At 38.0% G+C, this 22,962-nt stretch overlaps 2 protein-coding genes across 4 annotated transcripts; both read right to left on the bottom strand.

Moving 5' to 3' along the window:
- Positions 1-36: 36 nt before the first annotated feature.
- LOC106089954 (charged multivesicular body protein 2a) lies at positions 37-1,089 on the bottom strand. The gene is made up of 2 exons (XM_013255964.2): positions 669-1,089; positions 37-599 (listed from the first exon to the last, which is right to left on the bottom strand). Exons 1-2 carry the CDS (start codon positions 979-981, stop codon positions 172-174), a joined length of 741 nt encoding a protein of 246 aa, XP_013111418.1. The 5' UTR covers positions 982-1,089; the 3' UTR covers positions 37-171.
- Positions 987-21,837, bottom strand: LOC106089951 (C2 domain-containing protein 5). 3 transcript variants are annotated; one of them, XM_013255959.2, is made up of 15 exons: positions 21,615-21,837; positions 21,039-21,316; positions 20,802-20,962; positions 20,546-20,727; positions 18,982-19,717; positions 15,772-16,735; positions 12,644-12,658; positions 7,201-7,537; positions 6,540-6,931; positions 5,791-6,466; positions 5,635-5,722; positions 2,525-2,836; positions 2,302-2,469; positions 2,123-2,227; positions 987-2,064 (listed from the first exon to the last, which is right to left on the bottom strand). In XM_013255959.2, the coding sequence occupies exons 1-15, from the start codon at positions 21,776-21,778 to the stop codon at positions 2,002-2,004; spliced, it is 4,641 nt and encodes a 1,546-aa protein (XP_013111413.2). In that variant the 5' UTR covers positions 21,779-21,837; the 3' UTR covers positions 987-2,001. The 3 variants fall into 3 exon arrangements, with proteins under 3 accessions (XP_013111413.2, XP_013111414.2, XP_013111415.2); XM_013255960.2 differs by lacking the exon at positions 12,644-12,658; XM_013255961.2 differs by lacking the exon at positions 18,982-19,717 and having other exon boundaries at positions 15,772-16,115; positions 21,615-21,832.
- Positions 21,838-22,962: the final 1,125 nt, after the last annotated feature.

The following is a 22,962-nucleotide window of genomic DNA, read 5'->3' as shown; positions in this document are numbered from 1 at the left end:
GTTTATGGGGGATGATACAAAAATAAACGCATCGTGTACATGTGGTGTAGTTGCCCTATGCTTAGCGGTTTATATATTTATTGGTTATATGCAGGTGATCAATATCAAAACACAGTTAAAATTCTCAAAAAAAGTTTGTTAATTATCTATCTTTACAACGTGAAAATGAACTTAATCTCGTCTTAGTTTATCCAGACGAGCTTGTAAGTCGGCATCTGCATCGGACATAGGAGATGATGGACCACTGCCGCCTGCGGCCCCACCATTTCCTCCTGAGTTACCAGTTCCGCCGGCCGCACCAGCAGCAATAGCTGTGGGAGTAGTTTTGTTGCCACCAGCAATGGACAAAGAACCGGAGGCTGTGGGCAAATCACCTAGCTGTTCTCCCAATTGCAAGCCTAGCTCATCTAATACTTGAGAAACAACGGCATCAGTTTCCTCCTCATCGCCCTCATCTTCCATAGCATCATCCATGGCATCATTGATCATCTCTTCTTTCATGTCCATAATTTCGGATTGCTTTTCAAAGTCGTGTAAAATTTTCTGTATTTGAGGTAAATTCATTTGTCTATTCATATTCTGCATGGCCTTGGTGACTCCTGTGCATGGAAAATGTCAAAAAGGAAAATTGTAATATTTAGCTCAGCCTATAATTTTTGCCGACATACCCTTCATGGCTTCAGCCATAGTATTCTGAGATTTCAAAGTTTGTATCTTCAGTGAGACCGCTTGTATGTTAGCTTTCATTAGCATGAATTTCTTCACATATCGTCTTGTGCGCACCAAATCCTTAGCCATTATTTTTACGGCATCCATTTGACCCTCTTTGGCCATTTTTTTAATATCGGCTATAATCTTCTTCTCCTGCTGCTCCATTTTCATACGTTCCCGATCCAAGTCGCGCATAGCTTTGTTAAGCGCTCTTTGGTTTTTCCTCAGCATCTCATCGGGTGAGATTTTCTTACCAAATAACCAATCCATGTTTATTTAGTTATTTTTTTTTTTTCGTTGAACAGGAAAACTTGTAATCAATTGATCCAAAAACACTATTATTGTGGAGCCTTAATTTGGATCATAAGGTTTTAGGTCTTAAAGAAAAAAAATAATAAATATTACTCACTTTGTCTTCTTCTTAGTTATGGTAGCAATCCACGAGAATTGATAACAGATGACATCATGATGTTAAACCGAACCTATTTTAAAACGTATTTTTGGCATAAAAATACGACGTTAACAAAGGGATTTCAGGATTTTATTGGAACGTTTTATTTGGCGACTTTATAAATATGTAACTTGGTATTCCATGCCATTAATATCCTTTTTTAAAATAGGATTTTGCCAGCAAATAGCGACGATTTCACGGATGGCATATTCGCCGCACTCAGAAAAAAATTCTTATGCGTATAAGAAGGTCGATCTCGATAACGTTTGAGGTCAATTATGTTACAAGTGCGTAAGTTCCTCAGTATCCTGAGTGGATTCTATGTGCCATTGTACGAATCTTATTCCCAAATTTGGGATAAAGTGGACACAGGAAGTACCAGTTGGGCTCTTAACTATAAGGTAAAAGTTAAAGAAAACATTTTGGAGCTTTCAATTTTAAATTGTATTTCAGCATTAAAAAATAATAAAAATTAAGTTTTGGGTTTTAGAATTCAAAACTTCAAGTACATTCTATGTAAAGTCACAGATTAATAGCCGTAAAGGACCAAACAGAAAGTTGTTACACATTTGTGAAAAGAATCAACAAAATTGTTGTAGTTTTAAGTAGTAGTACATCATACGAGTATATAGGTATAAAAAGGTCAAAAACAAAACATAAAGGTAAATAGTTAAAATAGAGAGACACAAGGTAGATAGCTAGGTAGATTTGTTAATTATAGATAGAGAGAACAAGAGAATAAATTAGCTAAGGAAATATTGCAAAGGTTTCGTTTAATTGTAACAATTTTTAGGTCTTATTGTGATGATTGACATGCGTTATAGACATTTGGTGACGTATCAGTCGTCGTTGTGGTATGATACGTATACAGCATCACCTCCAATACTTATTAAACATTGGCCCTGTCAAAGTAATTTATTTGAGCAATTTGTTTTTATATATAAATTAAAAAAAAATTACCTGGTTTTTGTGTTGATTATCGTATAGGATTAATTCATTGATGTAATAGGACACCATTGCATTGCCACCCAATGAAGCTATATGTGCTCGTACCACAGCCAGCAACTGATATAGGTTTAAATTCGAAGAAAAAAGAAAAATCAATCAAGTAGATTTGCGTTTAATGATATTTTCCATACCTCTGTTATAAAACCATGCACAAAACCACTTATGCCACCATTTTCCCTAACAGAGGTGCTTTCGCGAATGAAAAAGAAATTTAAATTTCCCAAATATTTTTCAATTCTTCCACCAGGAATAAAACTCATCGGTGTTATATCAACGCCATTGCGTTCGCACAAACGATTCTGCAGAATTTAGAATATATGACATATTTGAAATGTTTTCATCGATTATACATACATATCGCTGCCTTATTAAACCGGGTGCTGTTGTTAATTGAATTGGCGAAGATTTGCGGTTCTTAAAGAGTTGAGCACCAAACAGTGGCATATTTGTGGCTGGCGTTGGGGTCTCCACCATTTGATCTTCATCCAGGGGAAATATATAGTCCTCATCGCTTGTTGCTTTCTTATGGCCATCATTAGAGTGATGATGATTATCAGTATTATTGCTATCTAATTGTCCGTTAGCCTGCATTTTACGTTTATATTTAGATTTGCTTGGATCACCCAAACCTAAGGCCATGCCAGTAACTAAAATTTGAATTTGATCCTGAAAGAAAACAAGTTTATGGGATGTTAAAATTGGTTTTTAGCTATGCCTTTATAACTTTAAACTGAATATGTTTAAATTTGAGCAAACATTTTAGCATTCCCTGACCAAGAACGGCCACAAACACGCACAAAAATCTCATTGCGCAAATTTATGGGTGAACGTGATTTCACTCGCCATTGTAATACTCTGGCGAGATAAGTCAAGGTGAGAAATAAACAGATGGGAATCCCTAGTGTTTAATGCCTATCCCATATGCCCACATATATGTCAGTCTCATGGTAGAGCACGTTTCCACATCCACTAAGTATGTGCTGATCAGGAGCCTCGCGCCTCTACATACATGATTATGTAGGTGGAGGATTTTATCGCCTCCCATGTTGTCGATGTATATGCCAAATTTTAAGACACCGGAGAGTTTGTGGCACTGCACAGTGCCCTGTTATGAATACTGTCATAGTTGTTGTTGTAGCCACATTTCCGCATGTGGAGTTAGCGATCCTCGTCAAGATTCAATGTGAATAAGCTCGCGCCGCGGTAAAATCGTGGTCATTGGTTATTTAAAGGTGCCACTAATTAATTTTTTGTCATTTTTGTGCCGCCCAACTTCTCATTGAAGCTACTCCGTATACAAAGCATCCCACCATGCGTAACCTTAGGATGGCCACGAAGCTCCTTTTTGAGCATCTCGTTATGAAGATCCAAGATCGAAGTTCAAGCCGTGCTCGCTCCTCTTATCGAAAATAAGCAATCTACCATTCATATATCGATATTCATGTTACAACTGTCTCTGTACTGGCTATCCCTACCAATTTGTTCAGTTAGACGAAGCCATAACGAGGGCCAAATCATCGAGGATTAAGGGCCCTGAAGGAATATCAATGCTAATGCTCAAACAACTAGGCGAATAAGGAGTCAAATACATGACGAACACCCTCAATCTATCTATCTCCACATTAGTAATACCTTAGGTGTGAAAAATAGGTCGGGTGGTCCCATTCTCAAACCAGTGAAATATGCAGGGCAAGGAGAGTCATACAGACCGATCTCTCTCCCATCCTCGGTTGCAAAGACACTTGAGGCGATACTCTTATTCGGTTTAAATTCGTGCCAGCACTACAACGGTTTACCACATATATCGGCCACGGCCTGTACCAGAAAATGCCTTGTGAATAAGCCGTACTCGTGTCCCTTGATTTTTCATAGCCATTTGATATGGTCAGCCACACCAAACTTTTTAATCACACCATCGATTCTTATATCCCCAACACGACTAAGAGGTGGACTGCGAACTACATGTGCGGTCGCCAGTCATTCGTTGGGTTAGAAACACCAAGTCAAAACCCCTTCGAGTCACCCCGTTCTTAATTAAACCATACCTTCCAAAAATCCCCCAGCACAGGCTGGCGTGAAGGTAATATCAAATCCCCTAGTGCAGGTGAATAAAATCAATGAGCTTTGTGAACGAATATAAATTTATCTCCAAGACCTGCATTCGCAACTCGAAAATCTCTCCCACGAAATCGTCAGCCACACTATTCACCATCTGGATGAAAGAGGTTTCAATTGAACTTGTTCGTTTGTAAAGAATTTCGACAAAAATCACCCGAACATTCCAGGGGTGACACCACTAGGTAGAGAAGTTTTAACAAGGTAGAATACCTCACATATATAGCCAGCATTAGTAAGGGGGAAAATTTTTCTGATATTCACGCTGGGATTCGAACCCAGGGGTTCGTCATCAAAGGCGGACATGCTAAACTCTGCTCCACGGTGGCCAAAGAGACATTATTAACCACTTATAAGGCAGTTGGCAGATGCATCGCCAACGTGGACAACAAAAACCTACAGACCTGTCATAACGCAGCCCTAAGTACAATCACTGGCTGCCCACAGATGACAAACATCGACCATTGACACAAGAAGTCCAAGAACCTTACAGTTAAACATCATAGTAAGCTGCTCTGAAAACAGTATTTCCTGAATTCCCACCGGTAGAATCATCCGAATTTCCAACTCACTAAGCTAGAACCCCCTGCAAGACATGTCCGGGGGAGTTTGGGACGCCATTAGAAAGTACATCGCGGACAATCAGCGGTATCGCATAAAGAGCCTCAGTCAGAGGACGGGCGGCACCAGCTCTTGCTAAAATACTGAGTGCCTGTGATGCTTGATATGACAAGTCGAGTTATTGGCGCCTTTAAATAAATGATCGAATAGACCGAAATAAACTAGCTCCTAGAAGAGCTTGACGGGGATCGCTAGCCACACATGCAAATGTGGCTACTACAACAACAACAATCAATCACATGGCAGCCGGTTGTACGTACCGGACTGACCTGATAGAGTAATTCATCGGTTGCCTCCTCAGTGTACAACAACAACATATTTATATGCACGGTGAAACCTACTAATCTGACTCCAGAATCACTATGGGCTGCTCCAATCGAATCGGCCATATTCCTAGAGCCAGATCTGGAGATGGTAGCTGGTTCAGAATATTCTTTTTTTTATGTAGAGAAAGCAATCCTTGTCAAGCTCCATAGGTAAGCAAGCACATTTTGGTCCACAGAACCGATCACAGTGGGAACATTATGGCCATTGGTTATTTAAAGTCGAAAACAACTCGCCTTTAGGCCAGTGCTGCACGGTTTCTCACTGAGACTCTCCATTCGATATCGCTGATTGTTCGCGACTGCAATTGCAGCTACTCCGTATGGAAAATTAAATTAAATGGAGATTTTACTTCTGCTTAAAGAAAGCATTTTACTTTGTAGAATAGTTTTTTTAGTACTTACACTTTCTGGAAAGTCCAGCTTAAATCTTAAATCACAAATGGCACAGGGAATCATGGTACGCAGCTTAAAGTATATTGTCTGCAACAGTCTTAAAGAGCAAAACCAAATAAATATTACAAAAAATTCCTGAAAAACATTGTCTCCAAAAATACTTACCTTTGAAAATGTTTTGGAAAGCCACTTACACTTTGGCCACCGTCTGCTTTCGCTCTCCACACTTGTGTAAACATTTGTAAATTCTTTACTGCTTCCATGTCTACCATGCCCGGCACTTTTTCGGTGCTCACTACATGAAAGCCCTCAGGCGGTTGTTGCTCCATTAATAGCGAAATAATTTCTAAATCTTCAATATCGTCTACCTCCAGAACACAGGTATCTTTATTGCCACAATTCAAATCGATATCAACGCCCTCCTCATCCGAATCATCGGTATCTGAACTTTTGTCCAACATATCATGATCCAAAGGTCGTAACTGATATACATCTTGGTAACGTTCAAACGTTTCTTGCAGTTTCTTTTGTAGTTCATTGAGTTTTTGTTTGTCAGTCCACGAATTGCCGGCAACTATTTTCGGTACCTGTGGTACGGGCAAAGCTGTTATAAACAAAGCCGTTCCGGTGGCCACCAGGGCAAGCATACGTTCTCCTATTGAGACCTGAACCCTCAGACCAAATATTGCATTCATGCCCTTGGCTTTGAGTTTATTGATGAGTACACGGTGTAGTTCATATTCCAAAAATGGTAGACCATCTGAAATTTCCTTAGCATTTAGCTCGGAGCGTAAATCTTTTTTGGCTCTTACAACTTGAGCTTGAAGAAAACAACCACGGCCTAGTTAAAAAATACAAGAAAAAATTTATGTTTTACACTAAACTTTACACAGAGTTAAGGGGTAGTCTTCAACCTGTTACTTGAACACAATCAGGTACCTCAAGGGTAGCTAACAATACATCCGGAACTCGACCTTTACAACATATTGCACATTTTCGCATTTTCACACTGAATGGTATGGAGCTTGCATTATAGGGGACATGACATATGGTGCATGATGTTTTCGTTACCATCATTAGCGAGGAAAGGCCATACTTTTTACCCACTGATCCATTTGATATGCCAACCGAATCCTTGATGGAACCTTCATTATTGCCCGCCATTCTCTCTTCCAGTGAAGCGGACATAGCATTTACACCTGTGCTTTTCGCAATATTAAAAATATCACTTTGTGATACTGAACGATTGTAGCCCATATTAATTATAGCTGCAGTGCCAGTGGCAGAAAGGACGCAAACGTCATCACTTAAAAAGTTTTATGATAAAGGTAAATAAAGGATATATTAAAAAAAGTTGCTTTTTTTTTGAATAGGGTTCCGTGACAACCAAATTAAGGTCGACATTACAATGTGATACGCAAAAGAGGTTAACACTTATATGGCGCTTACTGAATCCATCTTTTATTGCTTTTTGTTTAATTAAAAAATTTATTTCGGTTATTTTTTAAATAAGTTTTTAACCTCTCTATATCACATGGCGTTACAATATCCAGGAAAGTTTTAAAGAATACATACGAAATGGTTGTCGACTCGGAATATCCCAGAACCACATTACATCCTAGTGAGCGTGCATGTGATCTTATTTCCATACGCAGTTCGGTCCACCATGAGTCTCTGATTTCTGGTTCATCTGGATTTGGTACTCGTTCCAATAACTTCACAGATCTTGCCGCCACCGTGGCGCCTATGTGAAGTATTAATCCTGCCGGATATTTTGTCATTGTAAGAAAAGGATATTCCAACATATCCAAGCCCTCTGCTGTGGCATTTTTGCCTCCCACTGTTGGTTGACCCAAACGCATCATTGCCGTGGCTGCCATTAAACGATCACTAGTCACACAAAATGAATTTCCTGAAAAAGACATGGAAAATTATTTTAAATTTGTTTTATTGATTTTATTGCCATATACAATACGTGATTGGAATAAAGAGACGAGCAAGTTATGACATGAAAGAGGAAACATAAAATCACAACCTGTTGTATTTAAGAGTGTCCTTTTGGGTAGTTGGTGTACGTGTAAACATACTAGGGAAAGTATACGTGACCATTTTCGAAAAATTTTTCTCAACAACATTCCAAACATTACTCAATTTTAATTCAATGTCCACAATTGTCCATCAATGCTGATTGGTGCCTAAATTATACGAAGATTTTTTCTCATTTTTTATATGGCGAGAAGTAAATTTGTGCTTATTCTGCAAGCCTGTACTGTATGAGGATGTAATGTGTCGGATTGCGTCCTTCAGCATCCTGTTACTCTTCCTAATATGTCTCGGAGGCGGTTCCAGCTTAGTGAGTTGAAAATTCGAGTGATTTTCCTGGTGGCAGCTTAAGTTTTTATTATTGTTGTTGTTGTAGCCACATTTTGTTGGCGATCCTCGGTCCAAAGGACTAATCGCCACGGGAACAGAGTGTCCATTAGTTATTTAAAGGCGCCAAAAACTCGCCTTGTCATTGGCCGGGCCAGGCCAAATATCCTTATTGGTCGTTGTCTCATGACATTCGAAAAAAAAAACATCTACTCAAGTTACTTAATGTAGACCTAGAGTTACATCGTAAGTCACCTCTGTTTGGACCTTGCTTTGATGCGTATTATTTGACATTGCATTCAACGTGAGAAATGTTTGAGAAAGTGTTTGAGGTCAAAAAATAATAATATATCACTAAATATTCGTCATAAAAAATGGCTTTTTGGCGTACGTACTACGTACAAAGATAAAAAAATGGATGGATGAATGTATGCATTATGATGACTACTAGCTAGATAAAGTCTTAAAGAAGGAAATGATCTATTTGAAATTTTTACAATAAAAGGAAACAATTAGGAAGGGAATATAGATCAAGCATATGAGGCTCCGTGCCTCGTTTTTTATGTTAACATGTAGGTAGGTAGACAAAAATCAAAAAACGATTCTTCCATGCGGGAGTAGATATTCCATATTCAAGCATATATTGTGGATTGGAATGTGTGTTCTTTGTTTTACCCTTATTCAAATAGTTAAGGAATATAACTATAGCTATGACCTTACTCAATAAACGGACATAAGTGTCTACAGAAGCAAAAGGAAAGAAATAAAACTAGAAGATGTTTTAGAATATCAATATCCACATTATCGATTTTGCCTCAAAGTATTTGCAGAATAAAAATAATTTTCTATTTATCAATTTTAAAAATATATATATTTCAAGGCGATGCATTTTTGCTTTGCTTGCTATGTATCCCTGTATCTGTTGTTATTATAGCAGTGTGTATTATCGGGCCAATCTGGTACGTACAACCGGCTACCTTGGGATTGTTGCATATTCTGAATAGGAGTTCGTAGAAATCATATTTATCAAATATAAGAAGCCAACAACAGATTAACCCTAATTCTTTTTTATTAATTTCTAAATTTCAAAAGTCAATCAAATATATTTTCAAAGGTTTCTAAATTTAGATCCATTAAAGCTGATGATGACCTCTCCATTATCAATATATTCGTATTTTTCTTTCATAATTCTGTTTCTTTAACTATTAAGGTTGTATCTGGAGTTCCACGATGTAGTCATCTGGGGCCTAATTTGTTTTCATTATTAATTATTTTATAGGTTGAACTGTATTTTACGGGGTAGTTCGCAGAAAAATCTAATTTTTTACATACCCCTTAATTTTGACCCTAGGAACCCGAATGTGAAGTTCGTTTTTGGGGCTTGGAATATGCAAACAGGCAATATGGGTTCAAATTAAAGGTATGAACGAGTACATTACGAATATGCTCTAGGAGGACTGTAAATTAAAAAAAAAAAATACTTATTTAAAAAAAATTTTTAAATTTTTTAAAAAAAAAAGGGGTTTTTTTTACAAAAAACTTTGGAAGGCAAATAGTTTTATTTAAAATACTTTTGCTATTTCCCACTGTTGAACATATGGAGGAGGAGAAAATCTCAAATCCGGCCGAAGGCCTCCAAATTTTTTAAGTTGGGAAGGCAAATAAATTTTTATTTAAAATACGAATTTCGTAAATTTTTCAAATAGGGGTCAAAATTATGGACATTTGATTGCATATTCGTTATCTACTAATCAATACCTTTTATTTGATACCCATATTGCTTAGGTTGGATTACTTCCCCAAAGGGGTGGGGGGGGGGGGGGGTTGGTCCCCTAGGGTAGTCCATAAGCCCGAGCCCCAAAAACAGATTTCATATCCGGGTTCCTGATTTTTTGCGTATTAGATTTTTTTCCGAACTGCCCTGTAAAATACAGTTTTGCCGAAATGCTGCGAAAACTGAAAACTAGTTCAGCAAATTTGGTTCTTCGATTAACTCGAAAAGTAAATGGAAAATTATACATGTTATCGGAATTGAAATATCGATGTCTGTTACTCACTTCCAGGGGGATATAGATAAATCAAAGACAAACAATACGTAAAGAGACAGTATTTCAATTGCGCCTTTTCGATGACACATGTCGTTAGTAAAAATAGGCACCATCTTTCAGTTAGTAAAATATAGGCACCATCTTTCAGTTATATTTTAGTTACCAGTAGCGGTCAACAGTTGTCGTTGGTCAAAATGGACCCAATCTTTTTGAGCGATTTTTCTAAAATTTGATATTTTTAACATAATTTGCATCTGTGAGCCCTTAGTATAAATTGTTTTAGACGATCTGGTAACGTCGGCATTATCAGCTGCTAAGAATTTCGCGCTCTCAGAAAATGAATAAAGATTTAACAAAATAAAAGGAAATCAGTAAAATTCGAAAGAATAAACATTGCTAATTGGTTAATGCTTTGTGGTTACATTGAAACATGTAAGAAACAAATTTATTTCGATGATTTTTCGTTTGATTCTCTTTCGAGACGAGCTCAATGATCGGAGATTTTTGCAATGGAACAGGAAAGCCGGAAATCACATCCAAGGTTGCCGTTTTTGGTAGGTTTCTACCAAAATTTTTATGTTTTTATTCTCTTGCTAGGTTGGTAGGCTGAACTCATTTTTTGGTAGGTTTTCCCATAAAATGCCAAGTTATTTACTGATAACTAAAATTATTTCACTTCTTGGAAAAAAACCGTAAGCTTTGTTGTGAAGGACTTCATCGGTCGATGACCGCATTTTTGGTTTGCAGAACATTTGGTGGGTTTGGTAGGTAGGATTTTTCCTAAGTTTTGGTATGAAATAAATTTTTTTAGTGGCAACACTGGTGATAACACACACCAACGAGTAAAGACGCGTTTCGTCATTTGGTTAGAATAACTCAGCGGCCATATCAGGTGTGGAGATTTTAAGGGCCATACATTGGTAGGTCGTACTTATATACACGTAGTCCATAAAGTCTGCGTTCATATGGCAATTTCTTTTTTAATGATTAAAAAACAAAACAAAAAAATAAATTAAGTTAAGTTTTGTTGTATATGTTGCTTCTTTATATTTCTTAAATTAGAAAACAAAAACAAAAATACAAGTATGCTTTTGCTTTTTTGTTCTAACGGTACTTTTGTCTCATAAGAAGAAATTATGACAACCAAAAAGTTTGCGTTCACTTTGTTTACTTCGAAGGTACCGTTACTTTTACTGATGCTTGTTCTTATTTTTGATCAGTTTCAGTTCATTATCATAACAAGTGATAATTCCACGTGTTTTTTTTTTAATTAATAAATTTGGAAACATGGAAACTAAAGGAAAGGAAATATGCATATCTGAAAGAAAAATAATAATTAAATTGTGGAAAGAAGGACAAAGCTTTAGAAATATTGGTGGAACAGTTGGAAGAACGTATTCTTCTGTCCAGCGCGTAATTAATAATTACAAAGAAACCGGCATTATAACTTCAAAGTCTCGGCCTGGGCGTCCAAAAAAATTATCCGTTAGAGAAGAGCTCAAAGTGCTAATTATGGCAATCAACAACCCTCGTATAACATCAACCAAAATTGTTGAAAATATTAAAACAATGTTTAAAAAAAGCATCTGTGCCGAAACTGCCAGAAAAATATTACATAGAGCTGGATTTCATGGAAGAGTTGCTCGAAGAAAGCCGTATATTTCAGTCATAAACAGACAAAAGCGGATTGCATTCGCTAATACCTTCATCAATAAGCCTCCTGAATTCTGGAAACAAATTATTTTCTCCGACGAGAGCAAATTCTGTATTTTTGGCATTAAAGGTCGGCAAATAGTGTGGCGCAAGTCCGGGACTGAGCTGGAAACACAAAATTTAGTTGGAACGGTGAAGCACGGTGGTGGTGGAGTTATGGTGTGGGGGTGTATGGCTGCTAGTGGAGTGGGTCAATTCGAATTTATTGAGTTCAAAATGGATAAATGGGGTTATCTAAATATTTTGAAAAAAAAAAAATTTGGAACCAAGTGCTGCTAAACTAGGGTTAGCAACGACATTTTGGTTCCAACAAGATAACGATCCCAAGCATACATCGGAGGTTGTTAGGCTTTGGCTTCTATATGTTTTTATTTTGTGTTTAAATAACTTTTGTTTATTTTTAATTACTGAACGCAGATTTCGTTGTGCTTATATTTAATTGTTATCATATTTAAATCGCTCTAGAGTGAAATGAAGAAAAAATATATGTAAAAGAGTTGATTTGATTTATAATTTTATTTTGTGTTCTTTAACCAATCATAAAAGTTTGTCAGGTGAACGCAGACTTTATGGGCTATGTGTATATAAAATTGATAGTTTTTTCAAAAAGGAGGATAGTTTTTACGTTTACTTATTAGAAAAGAGAAAATACGATTATGACATCAATTGTTTCACTTCACTGCCTTCTCTTATCCTAATAGTGAGAGATAGAAAAATTAAGAACGACGAAGTTATATGTAGACACAAAAATTACACAATAAGATAACATTTAGGAGTTGTGTTTGTTAAAATTTGTTTTAATAAAAAAAACGGCAAAAATATATAGAATATGTATAGAAGGCACATCAGCACACTGAATCTAGTTTTACGTACAAAACTCTACTTACTTTTACGTTGTATAACTTTTGTGAGGATCAGTTCAAGACGATGACAACGAACGAAAGACGAAGACGACGAGGAGAGCATGACAGAATATTAGAACACACAATAATAACAATAATAATAACAGAAAGAGTAAAAAAACATGTAATAGATATTTGTAGAAAATTCTATTCTATTGCAAATTTTTATTTGTTCTGTTGTTCCTTGCCTAAACCTATAATCGGGACAGAGACAATAGTTATTAACTGCAAAGCTAGTAGTCCCTAAGACCTTTTGGGATGAGTGGTTCATACTATCGTTAAAGAGATTATGAATGTAGAGAAATAAAAAATTCTAAATATGTATTTACATATGTTCGATTGAGATTTGTATAGGATTATAAAATAATTCATTGGTAAATTTTTAAAGGCGGCGGCGTAGCGTTATTTTAAACCGAACAACATGTCATTTAACCCAAAACAAGGGATTTTTCAAATATTTATGAATTTTCATGAGAAAACAGAATGTCTCAAATGACTTTCCATTTGCAGACCTCCCAAAATGTTAATGACAATGGCAAAGGCCACCGTAGCGCAGAGGTAAGCATGTCCGCTTATGACGCTGAATGCCTGAACATAACAAAAATGTCCTTCTTAATGCTGGCGACATTTGGAAAGTACTATGCCAAAGAGGTGTCACACTGTGGTACGGCGTTCGTGTTCGACTATAAAAAGGAGGACCCTTATCATTGATCTTTAAATTTGAATCGGACAGCAATAATTGATATATAAGAATTTTGTCCCTTAATAATGAGAAGTTTATCCCTTAATGTTCCTAAATGGAATGTTCATGGACAAATTAGCATTTTGCATTACACTTAGGTTTTAGGTAGCTCTATGCAATAAGGCAAAAGTAAGAGTAAAGAGCAAGAAAGAAAACTAGGAGAAATTAAGAGAAGACATACAGCGAATCCTTTGGGGCCTAGCAAACAAAATAGGGATGAGAAAAACTCTGCACACGGAGCCAACGGCGGTGATGGACGGAAGAACAATGGAAAATATACATAGTTCACATACTCTTCCCCCAATACGACCGTAGAGAAGATGAAAGTTATGAAGAGCCCATTGACAACATAAGCCCGTACACGATAGAGAAGTTAAGGAATGCGGCTCAAAGCCTCCTGAGCAGAAAACCTCCGGTACGAAGGCGGAATACTGGTCGAGGTCATTGGGTAGATAACTGGAAACAGGCCGCAATTTTTTTTTTGAGAATTTTTAACCGGAAGAAACAAAAGTTAGTGCTCATAAATAAGGCAAAGGTGCTCCCACATTCCCATGCAAGACACTCTGTATGGAGCGACTCATAATGCCACTGCTACCGAACGCCATCATTGATGGATGTTGACTGTCAATTGGGCAACATAGCTTCAGGACACGAACGTCCACCATCGGAACTCTTAAGAGATATGGTGGAGATAGTATCTAATTAGAATAATGAGAATTTAACTGCATAACAGGGTACTGATCTATAACTAACACAAAAGAACGAGTGAATATGAGGTCACATCAGGCGCTGCGCAGGTCTTCATACTTGGGTCGGATATCTGGAATGCCAATTATAATAGAATACTGAGAACAGATATCCCAGACGGAAATATTATATATATTGCTGAAGTTATGACGGCAGGAGACACGCAAATGGCAGAGTGCAAACTGCGGCAGGTGATGCTAGGAGCAAAGGACTACTGAACTCCCACAGTTTGCAACTTGCTATGCATAAGACGGTGTTGCTACTCCTAACGATAAAAAAGCCCCAGTGGAAGTGGGGTGAAAAGAGTGAAATTCAAACGAATCATACACGGGCCACGAGACTGTTGAAAGATGGCAACAAATGTGGAAGGATTCGAGCCGGGGCATGTAGACGCGACGACTTATCTCCGATGTAAGAATGGGGAGAGATAGTAAAACACTCCCAAGTCAACTATACGTTAAACAGATGATGATAGCCCATGGTTATTTTCCTGGTCAGAACAACGGCACAACTCAATCGGCTGATTTCAAACATATGTGGGCTTCTCTGCAGCAGATGCAGCCCTCCTATATATACAGCATGCCAAGCGAAAATCCCTGCTTTCGGTGTAGAGAACGGCGGTTGTAAGGATCATATTATCTGACCTGACAAAATTGAAGCCGTGGCCCTTATAATAGCTGCATTGGTTCTGATAGATCTATGGGCCATGGAATGGAATGGGAAAATGCTCTTCTAGCAAATGCATTTATGAGGCGCTGGAAGTTGCAGACGATGTAGCGAGCGCTGAGTCAAAAGACTGAGGGAATTGAATACAGCGATTGGTGACGTTTCGCTTGGGACAATGGTCCATATTATGTAGGAGAACGAGAGGAACTGGGAATCTGTGATGAGATACGCCGAACCTAGACCTGAATGCAGGCACAATGAAGATGATTTGGATAACCACCAGATATGGAGTCCATCTCGAAGTAATGCGAAAGCGGTATGGTGGTGGAATTAATCCCTCGAGGTGAGAGAGTGTAGATTTTTAGGCGGTACTGTTGGAGACCACCGTAGCGCAAAGGTTAGCGTGTCCGCCTATGACGCTAAACGCATGGGTTCGAATCCTGGCGAGAATATAAAAAAAAACATCGGAGGTCCTTATCATTCAGCTTAAAACTTGAATCGGACAGTAATCTGATATGTGAGAAGTTAGCCCCTGTTCCTTAGTGGAATGTTCAGGGGCAAATTTGCAATTTTTGACCCGCCAAAAAAGTTATTATTCGCACAAAAACTTTCACCCGAAATCAGCACCTACCAAATTTTCAAAAAGGTTATTTATTTATTTTAATCCAAAAAAAAAGAAACATAAAATAAAAAAAATTAAGTGAAGAGTTGGGGTTACCCTTCTCTTCCATAAAATCCCAAACGTTAAGCCCGATCATGATAAGACTCAAATGGCCATAATAAATGATCTATGCAAGAAGTCTTTTTTCACAAGAACCATCCGTTTTTCATACACAAAAGTTACGAGGAATTTTTTTTTCGATATTTTGTCCACATTTGGGCTAAATGCTGGAAATGTGTCGCTTTGGTAGAAATAACGCTATGCCAAGTTTTTTAATTACTAAAAATTCATACATACCTTTGGGTGTAACACTTAAATCCGAGTCGGAAGAACGTCTGCACATTTCTCCAATTTCTTTGGGAATAATGGTTGTGGCTGTTGATATGGTGGTGGCTGATGATAAACTATCCGATTGGGATTGTATGCTGGCTGGCGTTGCAGATGTCACACCTGATCGCGTTGGACTTGGGGTGAGTTTTGCTAAAGCAGGATTTATGGTGGCACTAGAAGCTGTCGGTTTAGCTGCAGAAATGTCCTCATCGGCATGCATAGCTACGCCAGGCGAAACATGGCCTCCTGCTTTTAGATGCGGGCTGCCATTATTCGAATGATTATTGCTGCCAGTGATTTCGCTTAAAGACCTGTGCTGACGATGATTTTTGGTGTTGGTGATGGTGAATCCAGCGTTAGAAATGAATGGGACAACAAGCAATGAATTTTTGGCATTACTATTAGTACTAGTACAACAACGATTCGTATTTGGGGGGACGGCTACAAAGTTTGAATCCAAGTTTGTAGGAGATAATAATTTACTATCAGTGCTTACAAATCCTGGCGGATACAGGGGATTGCCAACTCCACCACTAACGGTTGGAAAGGTAAAAATATCGCTTGCGCTTTTAGAATTTTGTTCTTCGATGACAACTTCGTGGGATTCCGAAGGTGTAGGGGTAGAGGGGCATAATCTAAGTTGCGGATTTGGATATGTACTATTGGAAAACGTAGTTGTTACTAAAGTTATGGACGCTGGGCGACTGTATGGACGATTGCTGGCGCTAGCTGTTAGGGCAGTTGATGAAGCATTTACATTGCTAAACGATTGCGAGTGTATTATGGGATTGTAGTTGGGATTATTTTTAAAATTAACTAAATCTGTTTGTGAAATCGAAAAGCGCTTAGGACAACAAGCATGGCCATCATCTCCATCGACATTTTCTATGGTTATGGATGTTGAAGGACTTAAGTCGAAATCGTTTTCAATCTGAAATAGAATATGTGACTGTAACTCTTCTGTGCGTAATTTAAATCACACAAAAAACACACACATGAAATGTTTCATGGTGCCGTATATACAGGTAGTGACAGCTGGCCAGGCCGATTAATTCTCTGAATAGTGTTGTATAAAAATAATGGTTATAGAAGATTAGCTTGAGAATATTTTTCTTCTAAAAATTTGGTCCCTGCTGAACAGTCAACCAAGTCTTAAATAACAAACAATGCTATGTAAGATAGAAACACTAAGTCGGCCGGACAAAGGCGCACGAAGTTGTTAACACTGTGCTTGTGCTATGCCCGTGGGCATGGGAAAGTATGTGCGGTTGTGTGCTGCTGTCCATCTCAGGTCTATAGAAATGACCCTTTCTAAAACGAAAAAGAAAGGGTACTAAAGCAACCCTTTGCCAAAGGAAAGGGTACTAAGCAACCCTTTGCCAAAAGAAAGGGTACTAAAGCTACCCTTTGCCAAAGGATTGGGTATTAAAACTACCCCTCCCAAAGTAAAGGGTACTAAACCTGCACTTACCCAAAAGAAAGGGTACTAATGCTGCCCTTTTCCAAAGGAAAGGATGCTAAAGCTACCCTTTGTCAAGGGACAGGTGCTAATGCCACCCTTTGCCAAAGGAGAGGGTACTAAAGCTCCACTTACACAAGGAAAGAGTACTTAAGCTACCCTTTGCCAAAGAAAAGGGTACTACAGCTACCTTTTTTAAGGGAAGGGTAATAAAGTTACCCTTTGCCAAAGGAAAGGGTGCTAAAGCTACCTTTTTCCAAAGGAAAAGGTGCTAAAGCTACCTTTTTCCAAAGGAAAAGGTGCTAAAGCTACCTTCTTCCAAAGGAAAAGGTGCTAAAGTTACACTTTGCCAAAGGAAATGGTACCAAAGCTACCCTTACCAAAGGAAAGGGTACTTAAACTACCCTTTGCCTAAGGAATAGGTACTACAGCTACCCTTTCCCAAATGAAAGGGTACGGAAACTACCGTTTCCCAAAGGAAATTGTACTAAACTACTCTTTTCTAAATGAAAGTGTACTAAAACTACCCTTTCCCAAAGGAAGGTTCTAAAGCTACCCTTTCCCAAAGGAAAAAGCTCTAAAATTACCCTTTGCCAAAGGAAAGGTTTCTTAAACTACACTTTCCCAAATAGAAGGTTTTAAAAACAACCCTTCCCCAAAGAAAGTGTTCTAAAACTACACTTTTCCTTTATTTGTATAAAGCTGTCATATATTGTGATCCTCCGATTTGTGGTCATGGGCCATAAAAGCGCATTCTTACCCGATTTCTCTGAATTTCGGCTCAACGGGTTGTGTTAGCCTGCGCGATATCCGTTCGGGATATGGTCTACATCGGACAATACTTAGATATACCTGCCATGTATACCGATCTCCTGATTGAATATATCTTCCATATATACCGATTTCCCGATGGAAGATCTTGGTAAAATTCGATTTTCCGATTTCTATGAATTTTGAAGATCTTGGTGCCATCTAAGTCATATTTCCATTTTCCGATTTCTCTGAATTTTGGCACAATGAGTTGTACTGGGCGTTTCGGCCTGTTCCAGTTTTCAAAACGAAAGAATTTATTTGCCTTATTTCTAGCAAACCTTGAAACGTCGGTATTTGAATGTATACCCAATCTATATAGTGATAGGAACCTCAAGTGATTTTAAATCTTAAAATAAAAGAACTTGGAAAATGTAGGCAAAACAATTTTTTGCGCTTTGGAAATTCATAAATTGAATATAGTTATCATATGTAGCGATCACCCGACTTAGCTTCGTGGAATCACAAAAAACGTTCAATCCCATGGCAGCCGGTTGTACGTACCGGATTGACCCGATGGAGTTCTTCATCGGCAAGGGCTGCCGCCTCAGTGTATAACACACTCCTACAACAACAACAAAACTTTCCATCCCATGGCAACCGGTTGTAAGTTCCGGATTGACCCGATGGAGTTCTTCTTCGGCAAGGGCTGCTGCCTCAGTGTATAACTCACTGCTAGAACAACAACAACAAACTTATTTATTACAGATTGTTAGGCCCTACGACGTTCGTTCCGAGTATGGTTCAAATCGGATCATGTTTTTGTTGTTGTTTTGAATAATAAAATTTTAATAACCGAACTCGAAATTTGCTAATCTTTTTCATGAAAATCAAAATTCGCAATAATTTGAATTTGACCACCTGCCACTACCTGCTGTAAATATTTTTGCATCGAAGTATAAATAAACCTCATCGTTATTAGTTGCAGTCCTTTCATTTTCATCAGACACCTCACTGTCTATTGTGGCCAAACAATCCTCTTGCTTAGCCTTACACATACAGTACTGCTGTGTTTGAAGAGAATTTAGCGCAGACTCCGATTCAATGCAAAATGAGTTTTTAATTTCATGTTGATTTCGTTTGGCTGCACAAGATGATGTTTGCTTCATGGCCGAATCATCGCTAACTGAGCGCACAATGGGATGCATGGTACGCTGCAATCCTTTGTGATGCTCTTGAAGGTTGTCTTCTTCTCTCATATACCTATTGATGGTCCATCTGTTACGAGGCGATATCTTACGTACATCCAACATAGAATTGGATTCAGAACGAATTTTAAGATTTTTACCCGGAAAATATATGCCAGCACTGCTTAATGATCGAGAACCACTGGAAGATGAATTTTCGTCGATTTTACGCATCAATGTGGCGCATTTGTCGTTGAATACATTACGCGACGAGTTGGTGATATTAAGCATTTTATAGGTGAATTTTTTCAATGGCCTATCGCCGCGACCCTCTTCTTGCTTTATTAGATCAAGCATAACATTCGAACCGAACTCGGATTCAGAATCAGTGATCTCATCAACGCCAAGCGTATAATTTTCAAAGTTCAACCTATTTAAGGAAGGTGTGGAACAAGATTGAGGGGGTCGTGTCACAAAATTTCCTCCTCTTAGAAATTCTAAATATTTGAGAGTACGTCTACAGAGGGGTGTTACAGCGACATAAATAAATTATTAAAACATATAAACAGCATACAAATGAAAAAGTAATTTTAGTTTGAAAGGGGTGAAACGCATAAAAGCAACGATCATGAAAATATTAGGGGGAAAATTGTATTATACAGTTTGGTGTTACGCGGAGTTAAGACGATCGAAAAGATAAATGGAAAAAGATTATTTAGAATTTGTTTGACAGGATGTTTGCTTCTTATTTCCTAATTGACAGCATAGCTAATTAATGCGAACAGGGCGGGAAATCTTTTTGGTGGGATAGTTGTTAACTATTTGCAGGCATGTGGTGCAAACAGTATTTTCAAATGTTCTTTTAATATTTACAAAATTGCAATTAGAGGAACACTGTGAGTTTGAAAAAACTTTTTCACCCACACCTAAAGGCACTTAAAACTATATTAGAAATAATTTGTTATCATGAAATTCGTATTCAAAACTATAACAAACGACGAATTACAAACACAAATTGGCAGTATTTAGTAGTAGATCTGAACATAGGTAGCGGAAGCATTTGACAAAAAATTTGGAATTACGGATTTAGTAGCTAAATAATTGACTTTGACCATCCAGAAATGCAGCCTACTGCATTTCCTGAAAAGGTCCCAAGCTTGTCAGATCGGAAGTGCGGTGGCAAACAAAGGGTCTTGTAAAAATCAGTAGAATTTATGCCACGTCCGTACTAAGGATTTTTTCCCAAAACTTTTTTCCATTGCAAGCCAATTTAAGATCTAATATAAAATTTTCATTTCCAACGCAAAAAAAAAGACAAGAAAGACATTTAAGCAACGATACTCACTCTTCGATGAGAGCACTGTCGGCTGAGGTCGGTTGATTGGTTGTATCTTTTATTAGTGATACTGCCGTTCCAACTCCTCGAGCAACAACTCCTACATCACCTTCCAAATCAAAGCATTGTGTATATGCTATAACTGCATTGGCACCCATATTTATGGCCTTTAGGCCCATTTTTCTTTGGACCTATGAAAGCAATACACATACATGTAAGATAAGATTCAGGTTTTAAGAAACCCTTAAGCTCTCATAGGACTTACTTGACCAGATAGTTTTTGAAAAACAAGCTGGCGAGCCTCATTGGAAGCTCGGGGAGTTCGAATTTTATCAATCCATTGGTATTCGGGATCATCATTCACAACCAACTCTTCTACAAAGCCATGTATGACTTGAGCTCGATATCCATTGGGAATGCAGGGAGCTAAGAAAATAGAAAGAGCACGTATATTTAAACACATTCGTGTCAGGCAAATTTCAATTTTAAAGACAAGACTTACAATGAAAGAAGGGTATGCCACAAGAACTCTGTCTAAATTTGTTGACATCTGAGAATAAATCTACTTTGACAATAACATGGACTTCACCGCGGATTCCATGCATAGTATCGAATACTGGTATCCACCCGGAAATTTGTCCAGAAGTTTCCAAGCATAAAGGATTCAAGCCAATATTCACCTTGCCAATGGCATCATTGGCTGAATAGGTGTCATAGTCCATAAGACGTATTTGAAGTATCTCATCTTGCAGTTCAGCATCATCCAGTTCGAAACGAAACCTTTAATAACGAAAATAGGAAACGCTTAATAAGAAAAAGTAAACAAATGGATCTAACGGATATTTTGCGAAATTAGCTTAAATATATTTCTGTGGTATCCTCATCCAAGGTCATATCAAATATGCCACTAACGTGGTGTGTAGGGTGCAAAACTATTTGATTGGGTGTCGTAAGCAGCTCTTCAATATTCACGCAATTGACCACTTTATATTAAACTAGACAACTTTAGATAGTCTTTTACTTCGTTTATCTCTTTAAGATTATACCCAACGAAGATAAGGTTTGACCAGCAACTTACCAATCTGAATTCCAAACTGGATTCAAACTTTTCCTACATACATCCGTTTTGTGCGTCACATTTCCCAATTTTATTTCAACATAAGCATCTGTTGTGTCCGAACTTTTGTCCATAATGGGCAAATTTCGCCCAGCTTTAATCTTTACACCGACTTTTCCTGGCATTTTCGAGCCCCGAGTCCACAAAACAACATCAATTTAATCGTTACTGATTCACTGTGTATTGATGACAAGTAAAATGGAAATATTAATCGATAAGCGAAACAGCTGGTCGTGATAATAGCACTGTTTTTTATTGCTGCTCGGATATAAAACGATTAAAGCTGATAACACTTGCTGTGTTTTATTTTAGTACTATGTAGTGATCGAAAGCTTACAAGTAGGACTTTACACTTGCCCGTCACGAGATAACTATAAGCACCATACAAGATGGAACTTTGATGGTAGTGTTGTTAATTATCACGAGCAGTTTAGCTGGGAGTTACCGAGCGCATCCACAGTTTGTGGATAGAGGAATGATCCATATGGAGTAGATGCCATTGCAGTCGGACAACCAGCGGTACCGAGTGGAGATTCTTAGTGAGATATCGGGCAGCACCTATTCTTGCTTAATAATGCTCAATCAGACATGGCGAGTAATTGGCGTCTTTAAGTAACCAATGGCTGTCATGTTGCCCTGGGCCCGGCATGGGATAGCTGTGTGCACAACACAGGTTGGAACATTGAGGTCCGATCTGTAAGGTGTTCATTGGTTTCACGAAAAAATTAGCTGCGAGCTACCGGGCGCGTCCACAGGTTGCGGATAGTGGTATATTGCAACGGCAGTCGCGGACAATCAGCGGTGTCGAGCGGAGAGTCTTACTGAAAGGTCGGGTGGCACCGGCACTTTGATGCTTGATATGACAAAGCGAGTTATGGCGCCTTTAAATAACTAATGGTCAAAAAAAAACGGGTTTTGCACTGTATCGATGTGAAATTCCATTATACGCATCCTGGGGACGCACCCGGTATTTCTCAACTGAGTTTTTAATGATATGGCCAGGATCCACTTATAAGGTGAGATAATGCGAACAGCTGAGTTTGTTTTGATTTTGCTGTCAATCTAAATGTCTAAGGCTTAAAAACACAGCTGTTTTTTTAATTTAAATTTTTTCTTAAATCTTAAAAAAAATATTCTATTACATCCCATATTCCACACAACAGGACCAAAACAGTGTTATAATGATGAAAATACAAAAATAAAAAACTAATGGTTTACCTTGTATAAATGTGCCCAGGTACGAAATAAGTGCATAGGTTGTTATCGTTATTGAGTGTATGATTACCAAGTACTTTTCTTCATTCATTTT

Source organism: Stomoxys calcitrans, chromosome 2 (genome assembly GCF_963082655.1).
Source record: "Stomoxys calcitrans chromosome 2, idStoCalc2.1, whole genome shotgun sequence".
In the NCBI taxonomy this organism is placed as follows: domain Eukaryota; kingdom Metazoa; phylum Arthropoda; class Insecta; order Diptera; family Muscidae; genus Stomoxys; species Stomoxys calcitrans.
This window is presented reverse-complemented; position numbering and strand designations above follow the sequence as displayed.